This window comes from Coenobita brevimanus, chromosome 108, assembly GCF_032717465.1.
Source record: "Coenobita brevimanus isolate Jiangsu-jjx chromosome 108, ASM3271746v2, whole genome shotgun sequence".
NCBI classification, from domain to species: Eukaryota; Metazoa; Arthropoda; class Malacostraca; order Decapoda; family Coenobitidae; genus Coenobita; species Coenobita brevimanus.
In genome coordinates, this window is record NC_137061.1 from 4304071 (window position 1) to 4324289 (window position 20219).

At 42.6% G+C, this 20219-nt stretch overlaps 1 protein-coding gene across 1 annotated transcript in view; it reads right to left on the minus strand.

The window, feature by feature from the left end:
- Window positions 1-20219, minus strand: part of LOC145416939 (uncharacterized) — a 194041-nt gene that overhangs the window by 82217 nt on the left and 91605 nt on the right. Inside the window, exons 15-16 of the mRNA XM_080285794.1 lie at window positions 12306-12426; window positions 2443-2573 (exon numbers count right to left, since the gene is read on the minus strand). Of these exons, the coding sequence (XP_080141920.1) occupies window positions 2443-2573; window positions 12306-12426 (252 nt within the window). The remainder of the gene's footprint in view (window positions 1-2442; window positions 2574-12305; window positions 12427-20219) is intronic.

Sequence of the window (20219 nt, forward strand, 5' to 3'; positions counted from 1 at the left end):
CTGAGGAGTCTCAGTGGGAGGGATGATCATGGGGAAGTTGCGACCGGTGAGGTGGATAGGTGTTGCAGCGGTGCGGCGGTGGCGAGCAGCAGTCCTTTCCTCTCAGTATTCCCCCAGTATTTCCTGCACCAGCTCATGAACATAGCCCTCAAAGGTCTCGTTTACGCCGGTTACCTGAGTGTGGAGCAGATTAGCATTTAGGACTGTGATGTCGAGGAGGTGGAAGAATAGGTTCTTGTACCACTTCATCGTAGGCCTGGCACAATGCACGCTGGAAATCATTGCGTCCGACTGATCTACCTGTCGCAATTAACACTGTAGACCAGGACAGGTTCTGTTCCAGACGTGATGCCGCCCTTCTGTCCTGTAGTCGATGCTGTCGGTGTGGTGTACAAGTGGCCTGTGTACAGATGAGAGGACGAAGACTTCTCTATTGTGATACCAGGCTGTTGCACGGATGTTTTTGGCCTTGTAAAAGGCAACTTCGTTCCTTTGCAGCTTCCTCCCCACCTTCACCATATGCCTGCAGCTCTTTTTCACAGTGCCACACAGACCTGTCTCCTGAAGGTGAAGGTACCTGGCCAGAAGGGGGCTTGTGTACCAGTTGTCCAGGTACAGGATGTGCCCATGATGAAGGTACTCATCGATCATCATCTTCACCACAGCCCCAGACAGACCCAGGTTCAATCTTCAACGATGTCTGTCTGAACATCTGTGTACAGGACTATGTCCTGCACACACCCAGTCTTACAGTCGCACATCACAAAGATTTTGAAACCAAACCTGTGCCTTTTGCTGGGGATATATTGCCTGAAGGCAATATTACCTCTCCATAGTACAAGACTCTCATCTATGACGAGGTCTCTGCAGGGAGAAAAGGAGGTACGAAATTTCTCACGTAGGTCATCGAAAACCACACATATCCTTCTCATCCTGTCCGTGTTGTTTGCATCTGCAGGGTCAAGTAGGTCAAAAAAAAATGCAGTCTGCTCAGGATGTATTGGAACCGATTCCTCCCCATTACTTTCCCAAAGATAGGTGTTTCCATTAGTGGATCTACGGTCCAGTAGGAGAGGAGCTGGTTCTTTTTCAAAATCACCATCAAAAGTGCAAAGCCTAGGAGCACATACATCTCTTTTAGGCTCAAGTCCACCTCAAACAACTGGCTATGTGGTGTCTGTGTTGCCCCTGCACTCTTAAAGGCAGCAAAGGCATTTGTAAGGGCTACAATTCTCAATACAAAGTCCACAGTAAAGAAATTTCTAAAGAAATCCAGCCTACTTGAAAATGGGGTTAGTTCAGGTACAGTACACCCAGCAACATGCTCGTATGTGAACGGGTGTATATCTGGAATAGTCACTCCCACGTCAGTTCCTCCTCATCACCTCCCTCATCCAAGGGCTGTGGGGAAGTGTGGGGAAGGAGGGAAAAGTCTCACTGGAGGTGCTGGGAAGTGTGGGGAATTGGGGAACATTTTCCCTCGATGTGCTGGGAAATGTAACAAAAGGAGGAACACTTTCACGAGATGTGCTGGGTATGGGGAATTGGGGAACACTTTCTGTGCATGTGCTGGGTGTGGGGAATGGGGGAACACTTCGTCCTGAAGTGCTAGGGCCGGCTGGGTCACGTTGGTGCAAGGGATAGCGTGGGCAAGATGACTCACCAATGTCCCCAGCCAGTGGAATATTTCCAGATCTCCCTCTCTTCCTCCTAACACTTACAACCCCACGTGGGGAAATCCTTGGCTTTCTCAGCCACCCAGGAATACTAGAAGCCTCACCTTCCTCATCTGAATCCTCCTCATCATCACGTAGGGCTAGGCGACGATGGGCTGATGGTTGCATCCCTCGGGTACTAGCATACCCCACATACCTGGATTTCCATGGTGTGGGTATTTCCTCCTCACTAGTACTTTCCTCTTCCGGTTGCACATACTCCGTATCATGCATGTTGTCGTCAACGTCACTTTCGCCAGTGTAGGGCACCTTCAGGAGCTCCTGAATCTCATTGTCTGAGAGACCGCGGTGAAACATGGCTGAACAGTATGAGTGGTACAAGTAGAGTGAGGCTGAGCAAGGGCGATGACTCAATACGTGCGTGTATAGGCTTGAGTGCCTAAGGAAAGGTGGTGGAAGAGTTGATGTACATCCTCACCAATTTTTGCAAACCTAGTTTGAAAATTGCACTCTCCATGATTTTTTGAAAATATGACATTTTAAAATGGCACTGGCACTGAGCGCGCAGTTGCATAATGCCATTTTAAAACGGCAATGGCACGGGGTGGTTAAACACCACCCAAAGATTTTTAAAAAATAAAATAAAAATATATGAAAATAAATAAAAAAGCAGAAGACACTTGCGGGACTGAGCCATCTGGCAACAGACAGACGGAAAACAATCGCAATGCCACAAATGAAACAAACCCAAATACACATCACTTACTAAGTTGCTGAGGATCAGTGCTACATTTGGTGATTGGGTGACCTCCTGGAAAATAACAGCCCCCACCACAGCCTTGATCCAAGGTGATGGAAGCTCTCTCATCAGCCTAACGACTGTAGATGGCCCTGAGTCTGCCAAAGATAAATAACTTCATATCATCATCATCATCCTTTTTCCCAACAAAAGTTGTGATAAGGTAGGATTCAGAAACAAAGTATTCATTCATCATTCATTCATTGCCAGATGCCATGTATCCCAAACGGGGTGGCCAAGGGCTTAGAGTTAATTGTTTTACAGGGAGGGGCACTAATCCTCCACCAACCCCACTTGACACGTAGGGAGATAGAACAAAAGTAGGAAAACTATAAAACATTGTGCTAAGTCAAATGAGCCAGGCACATCACTGAATCATCAATCAAGTCTTCAAAATCTTGACTCCACTTCACCTCATCTGTTCCCTCCCTCCCCTTCCTCTTTCATTTGGATCCGTTTGCATTTCTTCCCTCTACAGTATGAGGTGTGATCGAAAAGTATCCAGTCTTTAGCAGTTGCTGGTGGTGGTAAGAGGGAGGGGGAGCTTACTTACTGAGTTCAGACTTTAACCTCCTTCAAAGTATGCCCCTTGGGACTCAACACACTTAGCTAAGCAGTCCTTCCATTTACTGGAAACATTCTGCAGAGTCAGTTTTTTGGACTGAATGCAAGATCTTTGTCACATTTGTCTTAATCTCATTTGTGTGCTCAAATCTCAGACCTTTCAGCAGCATCTTTCTATCTATCTATCTATTGCCAGACGCCTCAATCCCGTTCGGGGTGGCCACAAACAAATCGCCTCCAAGTCGCCCTGTCCCCCGCCATTTCACTGCCCTGCTCCCAACTCAAACCCACCTCTCTCATATACCTCTCCACCCCATCCCTCCATCTCATACTCGGCCTCCCCCTCCCTCTTTCCCCCCTCCACCTCACTCACATACACTCTCTTCGTCAGTCTTTCACCCTCCATTCACTCAACATGGCCAAACCATCTCAGTGTGTTCCTCATAACGCTTCCTATCACATCCACATCCACACCACAATGCTCCTTTATATCCTCATTCGTCAGCCTGTCTCTCCATGTGACTCCACAGGCTCCTCTTAAATAACTCATTTCCACTGCTCTCACTCTTGACTTGTGTCCTTCCAGCAATGTTCAAGCTTCACTTCCATACGTTAGAGTTGGTATCACAATACAGTACTGTCATGTACAGTAGTAACTTTTCACTTCCATGCTCACTTCCCTGTTTCTTATCACTGCTTTCAAAGAACCAGCAACCTTTCTTCCCTGCTGTACCCTTTCAAGCACTTCATCCATCCTTACTCATCACACCACCCAAGTACTTAAACGTACTCACATTTTCCAATTCCTCACCATCCAACCTCGCCGTACATTCACTGACTTCACCTCTCGCAAAGACCATCACTTTACTCTTCCCTACATTCACCTTTAGATTCCGTTTCTTACACACTCTCCCAAACTCATCCACCAAGCCTTGCAGCTCCCCTTCGTCTTCACTCAACAACACGGTATCATCTGCAAACAACAGTACAGGGAGTTTCCAAACACTATCCTCTCTCACCAGGGCCACTGCAACATCCACTACCCTACCTTGTACCTCTTTTATTACCCCATCCATGTACAGATTGAACAACCATGGAGACATGACACATCCCTGTTTCAACCCAACTTTCAAAGAGAAAAATTCACTTAGTTCACCATCCACACGCACTGCAGCCTTCGCACCATCGTACATACTCTTCACAGCATTCAACAACTTCCCATCTACTCCATATATTCTTAACACTTTCCACAATCCTTGTCTATCCACTCTGTCATATGCATTCTCCAAATCCATGAAAGCCACATACAACTTCTTTCCCTTCTCTAGAAACTTTTCCACAAAAGATCTAAGAATGAATATCTGATCTACACAACCTCTTCCCTTCCTAAAGCCTCCCTGTTCTTCTCCAACTAATTTCTCTGTTCTTTCTCTAACTCTGTCAATAAGTATCCTACCATACACTTTTCCTATTACAGTATACTAAGAAGACAAATGCCCCTATGATTACCACACACTTCTTTTTCCCCTTTTCCTTTATACAAGGGAATAATTATACCTGACTTCCAATCCTCCGGGACTCTACCTTCCTCCCAGGCCAATCTGCACATCTTCCACATCCATTCTACTACTATCTCTCCCCCATGCTTCAGCATTTCACCACACACTACATCAATTCCTGGGGCTTTCCCCGATTTAACTTTCTTCATTGCTTCCACAACTTTTATCCTACTGATATCTTCCTGTCTTCTCACCTCCCTCCTTCTCCCAGCCATTCCCCAGCTACTTATACTCGCATTACTTCCATCCTCTATGTTCAACAATTCCTTAAAGTGTTCTCTCCATCTGCTCACTTTTTCTCCCTTCTCCACTAGTAATCTACCATTTTTATCTTTCACTCCCAAGCTAACTTCACTTTCACCCTGTCTTACTCTTTTCACCTCTTTCCAGAACATTTTCTTACAGTCCCTCCACTTTACACTCAAATTCCTTCCAAATTCCTCATGCACTCTCTTCTTACTCTCTCTTACTAATCTTTTCATCTCTCTCTTTCTTTCTACATATAACTCTCTCTTCCGCCTCTCAACTTCTTCCACGCCCCTATTTTTCATCCATTCATTGTATGCTTTCTTCTTTTGTGTCACAGCCTGTCTCACCTCTTCAGTCCACCACGCTGTTCCTTGCACCCCCTCCGTCTTCTCTTCCTTCCACACACCACCTCACATGCTGCACATATTTCTTCTGTAAATATCCTAAACACACCTTCCACGTCTCCCATCTGCTCCAATTCATATTTGCCCAATCGTTCCTCCACTTCTCTCTTATACTCTGACTTTTTCTCATCCTCTTGTAAATCTTTGATTTATGAAAAAGCCAAAACTTCCATGGCGTTATGCCAGTTGAGCAGGGACCCTGCTGGACCTGTGTAATCCTGCATTTGGGCAAAAAACCCTGGATGAGATGGGATGAGTGAGCTGAAACACTGTCGTGGTGGAGCTGCCAGTCCTCTGCCTCCCACAACTCTCGTCTCTTGTGGATTATTTGGCCAAACACAGGATCACACAAGTTTGGCAGGCTCCCTGCTCTCCTTACATGGCTCCCTGCAACTTTCGACTACTGTATTTCCTAAACTGAAGATGCCACTGAAGAGTTTGAGATTTGAGGACACAAATATAGAAAAATGCAACAAAGATCTTGTTGGTGATCCCATAAACTGAATTTGCAAAATGTTTTCAGCAATGGAAGGACCACTGGTTTAAGGGTGTCGAGTCCCAAGGCAGATACTTTGAAGGGGATTAAAGTCTGAACTCAGTAAGGATTCCTTCCCCCCCAACAACTAATGGCTGGATACTTTTTTTATTAGACCTTGTAAACGTGCTTCACACACATCAATGGGACAAAGTCATTCCATTGACTAATGAGTGGAAAAAAGGGATCCTCCCCCCCTTTTTATAACAGAACAGAGGAACAAAAAACAAATGAATGGAAAAAAAACAATCCGTACACTAAATTATGGGTGTCCTCCAATCAAATAAACCTGTAGCAGTTAGACTTGAACAACTGTAGGCTGAAGTTTGGAGGGAAATCACTCTGGGGAAGCAAGTTCCAAACATATGCAGTTCAGGTAATAAAAGAATTCTGATAGGCAGAAGTTTTGCAATATGGCAGAGTGACAGTCCAGTCATGAGTTTTACCAGATGCCCATGTAGCATGGGGGAAAGCATGAAGAGGTGGTGCAATGGATGCAACTTCGTCTGAGCATTTACCATAAAAGTAACTGTAAAATAATACAAGGGAGGCAACATTCCTTCTTACTTGTAGGGGGAGGTAGTTCACTTGTAATGGTAGAGTCATTAATAATTTTAACAGCTTTGTTCTGAATTTTGTCTAGATTTTTTAGTGCAACCTTTCCACATCCATTCCACAAGGATGAGCAATATTCTAGCTAAGAGCACATGACCCTTATAAATTATAGCCAGCTGCTCGTCAGTGAAGAAGTAACGGACTCTGTACTATAATCCAAGTTTCTTTGAAGCAGTTTTAGCAAATGAATTAACATGAGAGGTCCAGAAGAGGGCACTGTTATGTGAAACAACGAGAATTTCAATATGTTTAGAGATAGCAATATTAGTAGCATTGAAGGTAACACAAGAATTAGGCAAAATCTGTCTATTAGCAAACTGTCTAGATTTGGTTTTACTAGCATTAAATGAGACAATGTTAGTTTGTCCCCATTCAGTGATCTTAGATATGTCGTAATTTATGGAGACTGCTATACTGAATGTGAGTTAGAGATACTGAACTTTGTGAATGGGTGTTTAACCCGCCGCGTCCCGGAGACGTGAATTCACGTCCTCACATGATGTGCACTCATATCCCGGAGACGTAAATTAACACGGCAACATTGCAAGGACATTGCAAGGTCCCTAATTTGCACAATTTTCAATTTTCGCAAGTGATTTTTGGCACGTATACATGGGACACCTTCCTCTACAAGATGCCAGGCAGGGACAATGCCTTACCCAGCATGACCTCCTCCCCCCCCTGCATGACCTTTTCTCAGCAATTCACCTGTTATCAGTGACCTGGCCAGTAAAGCCATGTCATGCCACGGTACGAAAATCAGGGCCAGAGTGATTCCCCAATCGATGACAATGTGGAGGACAAACACATTAGAGGAAAAAACAGTTAGAAATGATGATCAGGTAATGTGGCAAAAACAGGTCAGGAATGGCGATGATTTAGTGAGTGAAACAATGCTTATAATGCCTATATTACCGTTTGAAAACCAATATACTCTCGTACTACATATAAATTCGTACCAAATAAATAAATAAATACCGTTTGTGAGTGGTGTAGAATAGTTATCCTCCCATTGAACTCGTTTTCTTTGCAGCCAGCCTGATAGAAAACCCTGTAAGGTAAGGAGGTACTCCTACCTGGAATGAGTATTTTAAACCTCAGGTGAGCGATTTCTCTATGAATTTTCGATGTTTCTCACCAAAAGCGGATGTTTGAGGGGGGGGGGGGGAAAGATCCAAAAATGTCGGGACTGGGGCATACCACTGCCCAGAAAATGTTGGGATGGGGCGGGTTAAGTGTGAATGAACTGTGAAGTATTGATCACCTGCATATGAATGGATGGGATAATGAGTGACGGATAAGAGATCATTTATGTGAATTAGGAACAGGGTTGGAGCCAGAACTGATCCTTGTGGCACATGGACATTAATCGAATCGAAACTGGAATATACCATCCATCCATTGCCAGATGCCTTAATCCCGTACGGGGTGGCCACAAACAAATCGCCTCCATGTCGCCCTGTCCCCCGCCATTTATTTCACTGCCCTGCTCCCAACCCACACCCCTCTCTCTCATATACATCTTCACTCCATCCCTCCATCTCATCCTCAGCCTCCCCCTCCTCTCCCCCCCTCCACCTCACTCACATACACTCTCCTCATCAGTCTCTCTCTCTACATTCTCTCCACATGGCCAAATCGCCTCAGTGTGTTCCACCTAACGCTTCCTATCACATCCACATCCACACCACAACGCTCCTTTATATCTTCATTTGTCAGCCTGTCTCTCCATGCGACTCCACAGGCTCCTCCTAAATAACTCATTTCCACTGCTCTCACTCTTGACTTGTGTCCCTCCAACAATGTCCAAGCTTCACTTCCATACGTTACAGATGGTATCACAATATTGTCATGTAGTAACTTTTTCACTTCCATGCTCACTTCCCTGTTTCTTATCAATGCTTTCAAGGAATCAGCAACCATTCTTCCTTGTTGTAACCTTTCAAGCACTTCACCTTCCAAACTTCCATCCTTACTCATCACATTACCCATGTACTTGAACGTACTCACATTTTCCATTTCCTCACCATCCAACCTCAATGTACATTCACTGACTTCACCTCTCTCAAAGACCATCGCTTTACTCCTCCCTACATTCACCTTTAGATTCCGTTTCTTACACATTCTCCCAAACTCATCCACCAAGCCTTGCAGCTCCCCTGTCTTCACTTAACAACACAGTATCATCTGCAAACAACAGTACAGGGAGTTTCCAAACACTACCCTCTCTCACCAGGGCCACTCCAACATCATCTGATACATCTAAATAAGTATCTTCATGAGGAATAAACTCGTCACTATCGAAATCCGCCACAGATGCCATGAGAGTAAAATATCCTGTACACCCTCTCTCATGATCAAATGCGTGGTAACTGACTAACTAAGGCAGGCCAAGGGATGTAAATTTTGCCATATGTTAGCAGAAAATATAGTACGATATCTGTAGTAGAGATTATAAATAAAATAATGATTGGTCTAAAAAAGGTTACAACACAGATGAGTGAACAAGCCATGGGTGCCACCACAACTCAGTCATGACGTATCTTATGATGTCAGAATTCGTCAGAACTTCGTCACAGTCTTTGTTGTCAAAACACAGAGCTGTTGCTATCACGAGGTCCTCAGAAACAGCCTTACCGGGCTACCCTAAGGCCCATATATCGCCATTCATTAGATGGTGCACCAGTGCACCACAGTAGCGGTTCCGGTGTCTCACGGGTGTTTACAGGCAATGTACAGGGGTACATCAAAACACATTTCCGGTAAAGAAGGGGTTAATATATTCTTTGTAACTTTACTTTGAATTAAACACCCATATTTCGAAGAGAACTGGTTCGATGAAGCTGTGACATACCAATGTTCGAAGCCAGGGCATTATCAGTGTCGTTACCCCTACTGCTTCCTCCGATGATGATGATCTTGGTTTGACCATCATTTGGCTTAAATTTCCTCCCTGCCATCCAAATCTTAATTTCAGACATTAGAGATTCAAGGATAGTTTTGGTATCATTAATATCTGACATCTTAACATACAGCTGATTGTCATCGGCATAAAAATGATAGGACATGTTCTGAGCATCAAGTACAGACAACAAATTACTCATGTAGACTGTAAATAGAATTGGACCCAAAAGTGATCCTTGAGGGATTCCAAACAGAAGGGGAGCAGAATCTAAGCTGGCATAATCAACAACTACTCTCTCAGATCTGTCTGACAGATACAACTTATGAAGCAAAAGAGCACTGTCATGAACACCAAAAAAATCCAGATCACCCAACAATGGTTTATGATCTACTGTGTTAAAAGCTGCAGACAGATCCAGCAGAACTAGGAGAGAGGACGACCGACTACAGGTGTTTGCCATTAAGTCACTATGAATCCTTGTTAACGCAGTTTCAGTTGAATGGTATTTTCTGTATGCTGACTGAACAACAGGAATAACTCTGTTATGTTCCAGTAGTGGTAAGAATTGATCAAGTATAGCCCACTCAATAATCTTGGATAAGAACTACAGGTTAGAGACAGGATGATAATTCGTCATACTCTCTACATCAAGGCTGGGTTTCTTGAGTAGAGGCCTAAGCAAGGCACATTTTTCTGACTGCACAACACTGCTTTCTAAGAAACATCTATTCATTATGTTGCAGATAAAGTCTACTGCATGCTCGTACACATCAGGCAGTTGTTACAGGGATCAAGTGGGCAAAACGTTTTAAGTTCTCTTAAGTATCATTTGACTTTATTTACATCCACAGGATGAAATGTTGAAGGCAAATGACCCTCTATGCACCATGATTGGATGTCAACTGAGTACAATTCACATGAAGAACTGCTGTCTAAAAAATTTCTTCTGCAAGATATCTTAGTTGTACAAAATGAAGTTGGTTTAACAATTACATTCCTCCAACCAACCAAATTGTTCACAACTGCAGACAGTTTTTTTTTTTCTTCACCACCACATGAATCAACTTTGTTTTGATAATACCTTTTGGGGTTTTACAGCGTGAACAACTGCTCTTCTCGCATGAACATAATGTAAACGAGTTAATAAAGTCCGTTGCAAGCACCACTTACGTTCTGCCTTTCTACACTGTCTATGCAGGGAATTAACGGATGGACCATACCAAGGAAAATTATCACATTCAATGACTGCTTTACTACCTCAGGACAATAATAGTAAAAAAATGACCTAAGCTCATTGCTGTACAGTATATATCAATCAAATCATCAGAAGAAAGACCTGAATAATCAACATAGTTTAAATACTGATCAATTTTAAGACACATCGAATGGTGGTCAACGTTCCTGTAGTTTCTGAACTGATGACCTTTTCAAGGAAGGGGGTTTCGGGATATCAAAACTAAAAGTGATCAGAGTATGGTCAGAGATGAGAGGGTCAAATGAGTTAACCTCCACATCAGATACACACCTGCAACCAACAGGGAACAAGATCAAGTCAAGGGCATGTCATGAGACATTAGTAGGATCACTCACATGATTGAAAATATTATTCTGGCTGATCAACTCAAAGAATTCTGAAGAAAACAGTTTTGACTGCAGACTGTCAACTCAGTAACTGAAATCACTGCAAGCAAGAAGTCCTCCAGATTTAAGAGAAAACACTTTAAGAAACTTCCAGAACTATTTTAACTCTTATCTTTCTGTCGCTGAGATATGAAGAAATCAGAGGAACAAATGACATTAAGCCATAGCAAGGGAGTCAGGGTAGCAGGATGGTACCACACACTGTCAAAAGCTATAGAAATATCAAGGGCTATTACATGAGTTTCTCCAAGTTGGCCAATTGACTGATAGATGTATGGTAGTGCATCAAGTGCATGAAACTGCATACTTCACCCATCCATTTCATCCCCCTGTCAACTGCTTAGTTTCTTCACCATCTATACCTTATTTTCTCACACACACGTTTATCAGCTTTATTGACCTTCTCCTTCGCCTACCACACCTTCTCCTACCTTAAAATTCACTCACATATACTCTTCTCACCACTATTTATACTTATTCAAGAGTGTCTTTGTGATATCATTACAGTGAGCCCTCTTCCAGCCGTTCAAACAGACTTTTAAATTCCTAATTGTTCATCAATCTCTACACTTCTTCTATCTATCTATCTATTGCCAGACGCCATAATCAAGTAAGGGGTGGCCACTTGACTCTGAGTTATCTGTTTTACGGGAAGGGGCACTAACCCTCCAACAACCCACTTGTTGACACATAGGAAGCACGTATGGGTTGGTTATATGGTTACCACCCAGTGTTGTAAATGGTTTCTTGACTTACAGGAAACCATTTGGCTTGCCACTTAATGTAAAGCCAACTGTACAGGAAAGAAAAGCAATAAGAAGTGACAGGAAAGATGGGAGAAATAGGAAGAGAGGAGGGTAGGTTATTCAGTCAAATGCTCTACACTTCTCATTCAGTCAAATCCTCCTACCTCCACCACATACACAAACTATTTATCATCATCATCTCAGTCTTTAATATATAGTATAAAGCACAAATAATGCATATTTGTCCTCAATGAACAGCCAAAGTTATCCAGGAAAATTATATCTTATACAATGGTAGATCTCCACCCAAATAAGGTTTTAATTACTTAGCACGCATCATCTAAAAATGAGGATGGAACAAAGCATTCTCTAAAGTTAATAAAGGGGGGAACCCCATGGTATGGACCCATGAACTTCAGAATGATGAGGTGATAGGCAAAGGGAAGTAAACTAAGTACATACTCTTCCAGCAAAATCTCCCAAACAGGAACCTTGGGCAAGAATGCATTAAGCAGGCTGAACCCCCCAGGACCCGAAGGGACAGGTACCCTTGCAAGCGCTGCACAAAAATAGGTTTCATTTTGAATGAAAGTGATTTAAAGAAGCACCTACCTTTGAGACATATGACGAGTTCAGTACCAATAGCAGAGAGGGTGTGGGGTACGGGGCTGGCTGGGTACAGAGGGGTAGTGCTGAACCTCCATGCCATTTCAATCAGCAGTGATACCAGTTGCTTGGAGAAGACAATTGGGTTAATATAATTAGAAATACCCCAAAACAGTATAATGATCATTTTATATATATATATATATATATATATATATATATATATTTACCTATCTATATCTATATCTATATCTATCTATCTACCTCTCTCTCTCTCTCTCTCTATATTATATAGACTGTATATATATATATATATATATATATATATATATACTGTATATATATATATATATATATATATACATCCATTCATCATCCAATCCTACATTGTCCCATGAGGAGCGTTGGAGCCCGGGGATAGGCAGTTGGTCCCGACATTTACGATGAGAGTGACCAGCCTCACTCATCCCTGAGTGACATTACATGAGCAATAAACCCCAATCACCCCCTGGATATAAACCTTCACTGGCTTAATCCGATTGGAGCACAATAATCACCCACTAAACCACCAGGCGCCAAAATTTGGTTATATGGTTACCACCCAGCAAAGTAATGGTTTCCTGGTGTACAGGAAACCATTTGGCTTGTCACCCAGTGTAGAGTCACCCATAGGCAGAAGGAAGAGGATGAATGAAGGATAGAAAGAGAGAAGAGGGAGTGTAAAGTCACCCTTAGGCAGAAGGACGGGGAAAGAATGAAGGAAAGAAAGACAGAAAAGGATGGAAGGAAAGAACGATGGAGGAGAGGAAAGGGCAGACACTCAAGAACAGCACTACATTGAGTGAATGGATGGTGAGTGCCCCCACCTACCACAATATATATTAAATAAATAAATAAATATATATATATATATATATATATATATATATATATCATCATCAGCCATTACAAGTCCACTGCTGAACAAAGGCCTCCCCAAACCTTCTCCACGAATTTCCTGACTGAGCCAATCTTTGCCACGTTTTCCCTGCAAATTTCTCTATCTCATCCCTCTACCTCCTGTCTGGCTTTTTTCTTCTGCTTTTACAATCTCTTGGTGTCCAGTCAGTCAACCTCTTGCTCCACTGATTATCCCTTATTCTTGCTACACGGCTTGCCCACCTCCATTTCTGTTCTTTTATAGCTTCTATAATATCTTTGACTTTAGTCTCCTCTCTCACCCAAGTTGATCATTTCCTGTCTCTTAAAGATATTCCCAACATTGACCTTTCCAGTGCTCTCTGAGAACGAATTAATTTATTTTCCATCGATTCTGTCAGATTCCAAGTCTAACAATCATACGTCATAGCTAGAATTATACTAGAATTATACTGGCAAGCTACTTTTCATAATGTCCCTATGTTTACCGAAAGCTTTCCATCCAATTGTAATGCATCTTTTTATTTCACTATCATTATCTTTCGTTAATTTTAGTATTTGTCCCAGGTAATTGTACCCCTTGACTTCTTTGAGAAGCTGTGGAAGCAATGAAGAACGTTAAATCGGGGAAAGCCCCAGGAATTGATGGAGTGTGTGGTGAAATGCTGAAGCATGGGGGAGAGATAGTAGTAGAATGGATGTGGAAGATGTGCAGATTGGCTTGGGAGGAAGGTAGAGTCCTGGAGGATTGGAAGTCAGGTATAATTATTCCCTTGTACAAAGGAAAAGGGGAAAAAGAAGTGTGTGGTAATCATAGGGGCAATTGTCTTCTTAGTATAATAGGAAAAGTGTATGGTAGGATACTTATTGACAGAGTTAGAGAAAGAACAGAGAAATTAGTTGGAGAAGAACAGGGAGGCTTTAGGAAGGGATGAGGTTGTGTAGATCAGATATTCATTCTTAGATCTTTAGTGGAAAAGTTTCTAGAGAAGGGAAAGAAGTTGTATGCGGCTTTCATGGATTTGGAGAAAGCATATGACAGAGTGGATAGACAAGGATTGTGGAAAGTGTTAAGAATATATGGAGTAGGTGGGAAGTTGTTGAATGCTGTGAAGAGTATGTACGATGGTGCGAAGGCTGCAGTGCGTGTGGATGGTGAACTAAGTGAATTTTTCTCTTTGAAAGTTGGGTTGAAACAGGGATGTGTCATGTCTCCATGGCTGTTCAATCTGTACATGGATGGGGTAATAAAAGAGGTACAAGGTAGGGTAGTGGATGTTGGAGTGGCCCTGGTGAGAGAGGATAGTGTTTGGAAACTCCCTGTACTGTTGTTTGCAGATGATACTGTGTTGTTGAGTGAAGACGAAGGGGAGCTGCAAGGCTTGGTGGATGAGTTTGGGAGAGTGTGCAAGAAACGGAATTTAAAGGTGAATGTAGGGAAGAGTAAAGTGATGGTCTTTGAGAGAGGTGAAGTCAGTGAATGTACAGCGAGGTTGGATGGTGAGGAATTGGAAAATGCGAGTACGTTTAAGTACTTGGCTAGTGTGATGAGTAAGGATGGAGGTTTGGAGGGTGAAGAGCTTGAAAGGGTACAGCAGGGAAGAAAGGTTGCTTGTTCTTTGAAAGCAGTGATAAGAAACAGGGAAGTGAGCATGGAAGTGAAAAAGTTACTACATGACAGTATTGTGATACCAACTCTAACGTATGGAAGTGAAGCTTGGACGTTGTTGGAAGGACACAAGTCAAGAGTGAGAGCAGTGGAAATGAGTTATTTAGGAGGAGCCTGTGGAGTCACATGGAGAGACAGGTTGACGAATGAGGATATAAAGGAGCATTGTGGTGTGGATGTGGATGTGATAGGAAGCATTATGAGGAACACACTGAGGCTGGTTTGGCCATGTGGAGAGGATGAAGGGTGAAAGACTGACGAAGAGAGTGTATGTGAGTGAGGTGGAGGGGGGAAGAGGGAGGGGGAGGCCGAGGATGAGATGGAGGGAGGGGGTGGAGAGGTATATGAGAGAGGGGTGTGTGAGTTGGGAGCAGGGCAGTGCAATGGCGGGGGACAGGGCAACTTGGAAGCAATTTGTTTGTGGCCACCCCAAACGGGATTGAGGCGTCTGGCAATAGATAGATAGATAGATAGACTTCTTCAAAAATTTCTCCACTTATTCTAATGATACTCTTTGGTGTTTGAGGATTTAACATTACTTTAGTTTTACTCCAGTTCATCTTTGGCACTACTTTGAGACTTTCTCTGTTCAGGTCATTTACCATTTCTTTTAATGTCTCTGCTCTTTCTGAGATTAGGACAATGTCATCTGCAAATCTTAAATGGTTTAGCTTTTTTTTCTCCATCTATGTTCACTCCTTTGTTTTCCCAGTCTAGCTTTCTGAAAATACTTTCTAGGCATGCTGTAAATAACTTTGGTGAAATTGTATCTCCCTGACACACGCCCTTCTCAATCTTAATTTTCTCTGAGTCCTTATGTAATTTAACTGTAGCAGTTCCCTCTTTATATATGTTTTCGAGCAGTTTTACAATGTTCTCATTCACTCCTTGTTCCCGCAATGAATTTATAATTGCTATGTGCTCCACTGAGTTGAAAGCCTTTTCGTAATCACCAAACCTAAGCACAGTGGTTTATATATTCTGTAGTTTTCTCAATTAATTGATTCATTGTATGTAGATGATCGGTAGTCGAGTATCCGCTTCGGAATCCTGCCTGTTCATGAGGTTGGTTTTCCTCCAAATTTGTAGCTATTCTGTTTGTAAGGACTTTAGTGAAGAGTTTGTAAATGACTGATAGCATGCAAATGGGTCGATAGCTACTTAGGTCTTTTGAGTCACCTTTTTTATAAAGTAGAATAACTATTGCACTACACCATGTTTTGGGAATTTTCTTCTGTTTTATTCATTCATCATCCATTGCTAGATGCCATGTATCCCAAATGGGGTGGCCAAGGCTTAGAGTTAATTGTTTTACAGGGAGGGGCACTAATCCTCCACCAACCCCACTTGACACGTAGGGAGAACGTTATGCCAACAGCATTTGGTGTTCCCAGGCGGTCACCCATCCAAGTACTAACCAGACCCAATGTTGCTTAGTTTTATACATTGGGTAAATAAGGGAGCAAGCCTATTTCGTACATCTGCTCCTGCATCCAACGGTAAATCTGCTAATATTCCATCTTCTCCCAGAGCCTTCCCTCTTTTCATATTTTTAAAGAGAAATATTTACTTCATCTGGTGTTACCTTAAGTATTTCACTTGTGTCAACTAAAAAGTTAGCTATTGGTACTACTGTCTTTGATGCATACAGTTCTTTGCAAAATTCTTCAACTCTCTTCAACATCTTATCTCTGCATTTAATGGCTTCACTGTTTTTTTCTTTTGGTGATGTAATTTGTTGCTTTTCGAGTGCCATTTTACTTCGGACCTGTTTCAGACTTTTCCTTTTTTGATGGTTTCTTTGATTGGATCCAAGCTTCTCTTTCTTTTTTCTTCTCTTTGTCTTTTGTTGATCTCTATCAATCTATAGCCCGACGCCCTAATCCCGCAAAGGGTGGCCGCAGACAAAACGCCTCCAAGTCGCTCTGTCACCCACCATTTGACTACCCTCCCCCTAACTCACTTCCCCCTCCCTAATATACCTCTCAACCCCATCCCTCCACCTCATCTTCGGTCTACCCCTCCCTCTCCCTCCCTCCACCTCACCCACATAAACCCTCCTAGTCAGTCTTTCATTCTCCATTCTCTCCACATGTCCAAACCACCTCAGTGTATTTCTCCTAATCTTCTCAACCACATCCACATCCACTCCACAACGTTCCTTCACTTCATTCGTCAACCTGTCCTTCCATGACACTCCAAATGCTCCACATGACAGGGAGGGTATGGTGGTATTCCTATCCCCACCATTAAAACAGGGTATTGCATCCAGGGGTATCATATATCAAGGTATACCTGTATTATATATGTCCTGTGTATATATATATATATATATATATATATATATATATATATATATATATATATATATATATATATATATATATATATATATATATATATATATATATATATATATATATATATATATATATATATATATATATATATATATATATATATATATATGTTCGATTGTGAGAGGCAGACTGAAAAAGACCTTGGATGAAGTCATAAAGTGTGACCTCAGGGATAAGGAACTGAATAGGGAAGCTGCCAGAGATTAAGCAGTGTGGAAAGCCACCATCAGGTGACAAAGGCTGATGCATGAAAGCACGCTGGTGCATGACTGGTTTTAATGGTGTACCAAGAAGAACTGTAATGTCAGGAAACACGACACTGACAGAAGTGCACAGTGTTGTGAAGCAGTTGAAGAAGGTAATGCAGCTGGCATTGATGAGGTGTATGTAGAGATGATTAAGTGAGGTGGAGAGAACAGAATGTAGCGTTTGTTAGAGGTATGTAAGAGTATGTGAATAACTGAAACCTTACCAGTGGTGTGGAACAAGTCTATGACTGTACCTCACGGATCATATCATTCATTGAGTTTCAAACATGCTTGCATGCGTTGGCCTTTGTCACCTAATGGTGGCTCTCCATGCTGCTTGATGTTTGGCAGCCTCCCTGTTCAGTCCCTTATCCCAGAGGTCACACTAAGCATCAATACACTCCAATCCCATCCTTCCTCTTTCAATACACTCCAGTCCCATCCTTCCTCTTAACTCTTTAGTCGAGAACCTAGCCACTTCCAGGCCTTGCATTCCAGGACGCACTGCACATCCACCTAATCAATGTCATTTCTATATGTTTGAGCCTATGAATACCCTCTTCCTTTAATGACCAGGTCTCACTACCATACAAAGTTACACTTCTAACACATGCCGCAAACAAAGATCCCTTAGCACAGAGGAAGAGCCCTCTCAATGCCAGGAAAGACAAAAGCTCCCTGAACTTCTTCCAACCATTTCTCACTCTAGTCACAGAGCTAGCTCCAGTCCCACCTTCAGCATATAACATGTCTCCCAAATAACAAAACTCTTCCACACACTCAAGCCTCTCACCAGCAAGATCATTCCAGTCACACATGACAATCTCCACATGCTTTACGCACATGAAATCAGCATTTTTTTTGCAGTCTACCTCTGATACCACTACATCTTTTATGCACCCATTTGTCAAAAAAAACTGCACAAGATGAAATTATTTCCCATGCCCATGTGGCAAACTGCACATGGCCACTCTCCTCCTTCTATGACAGCACTGCCACCAACCCTTTGTTTAATCACCTTTGTTTTACATGCATTTACTTTCATGTCCTTGTGCCCAATACCATCCCTCCACCTCCTAAATCTTTCCTCTGTCTTCCTTTCATTCTCTGCAATCAACAGCAAATCATTGGCATACATCTCCCATGGGAGACCATTTCTGAAGTCACATGAGGGGGCTTCAAGCACCATAAACAATAAGGAGCTCAAGACTGACCCCAGAAGCACATCAACATTCACAGAAAACTCATCACTCAAATCTCCATTCACTTTCATCTGGGTGTGAGCACTCACATACATAGACATAACCACTCCAACCAGCCACTCCTTGATCCCAAGCTTTCTCACTGCCCACTTTACTACCTCTCTACGGGTTCTGTCAAAAGCCTTCTCCAAATCAACAAATTACAGATCCCTTTTTATTTTTCCTGAGGCTGAACAGTGAATATGACATCAGTGGTCCTTTTGCCTGGCATAAACCCAAACTGCATTTCCTCAATATTCACTTTTTCTCTAATCATGCTCCTAGAACTCTCTCCATTACCTTCATTATTTGGTCCAAAAGTTTTATGTCTTTTTAATTTTCTCTTTCCAGGGCATCACTCTTTCCCCTGTACACATTTACAATCGAACTCTTCAGCCAATCACCTGGGATGGGACAACACACTCAATCATATTTATCAAATCACTAACTAACCCCACTCTTGTACCTCTTGAGGCCTTCAGCACTTCAGCAGTCATCCCGCACACACCTGCTGCCTTTCTCACCTGCATCCTGCCTATTGCCCTGCTCACAGTAGCAGCATCAATCAAAGGCCATGGACGAAACACTGGATCCATCGACTCCAAACCCTCCCTGTTCCAGTCAAACTCCTCATTCAGCAACCAGTTATATTGGTCTCACAAGCGTCTTTAATATCCTTGCTCTTCACCACGACCTTTCCCACAACCTTTCCTTCATCATTCTTCACACACTGCTCACCCATGATACTCCCGTTTTTCCTCTTCATCTGATTTGCCACCTTAAGTATCATATTCTTCCTTTCCGCACTATTTAGGTTATTCAGCAAAGGTCTTTGAGACACAGATTTTCCCCTGTATACCTCTTTTCTAGCCCTATGCTTGGCAGCCATGTATTCTTCTTTGTTATCACCCCTGTTTCATTCCCAGAAGTTTGCTTCTCCTTAACTGCAGCTGCTACAACCTCATCCCACCAACATGTTACTTTATGTCATGGGGGTCCATCCATACACGGAATCAGTAACTCTCAGGAGACTGTTCTTGAAAGCTCTGTACTGTTCATTAACACTTCTGTCAACTGTTCCCTGTTCAGCCACCATTCTACTCATCTCGTTTAATATGGCAACTCTTACAGGCTGGTTTTTCAACTTTCACATTTCCTTCTAGGTGCATAGGTCCTCTTCTTTACTGCCCGCTCCTCAAGCATCATGTCACATACCGTAACAGTAATTTGTGTTGCTGCACACACTCTTTGCGCCCTATAACTCTAACATCCCTCACCGACCTCCTACTAGCCCTCCTGACCAGGGTCCATCTGGATACTATTTCCTTCAGACTTAAATGTAATCAACCAACTCTCTCTTTTCCTGCTCAGTGCCTCCCCAAACTCGAGTATCCTTTCCCCTTCCACATTCCTCGTACCATACGGGCATCCCCATGTATTCCTTCATATTCTTGAGCTGCTTCTCTCACATGACCATTCAAGTC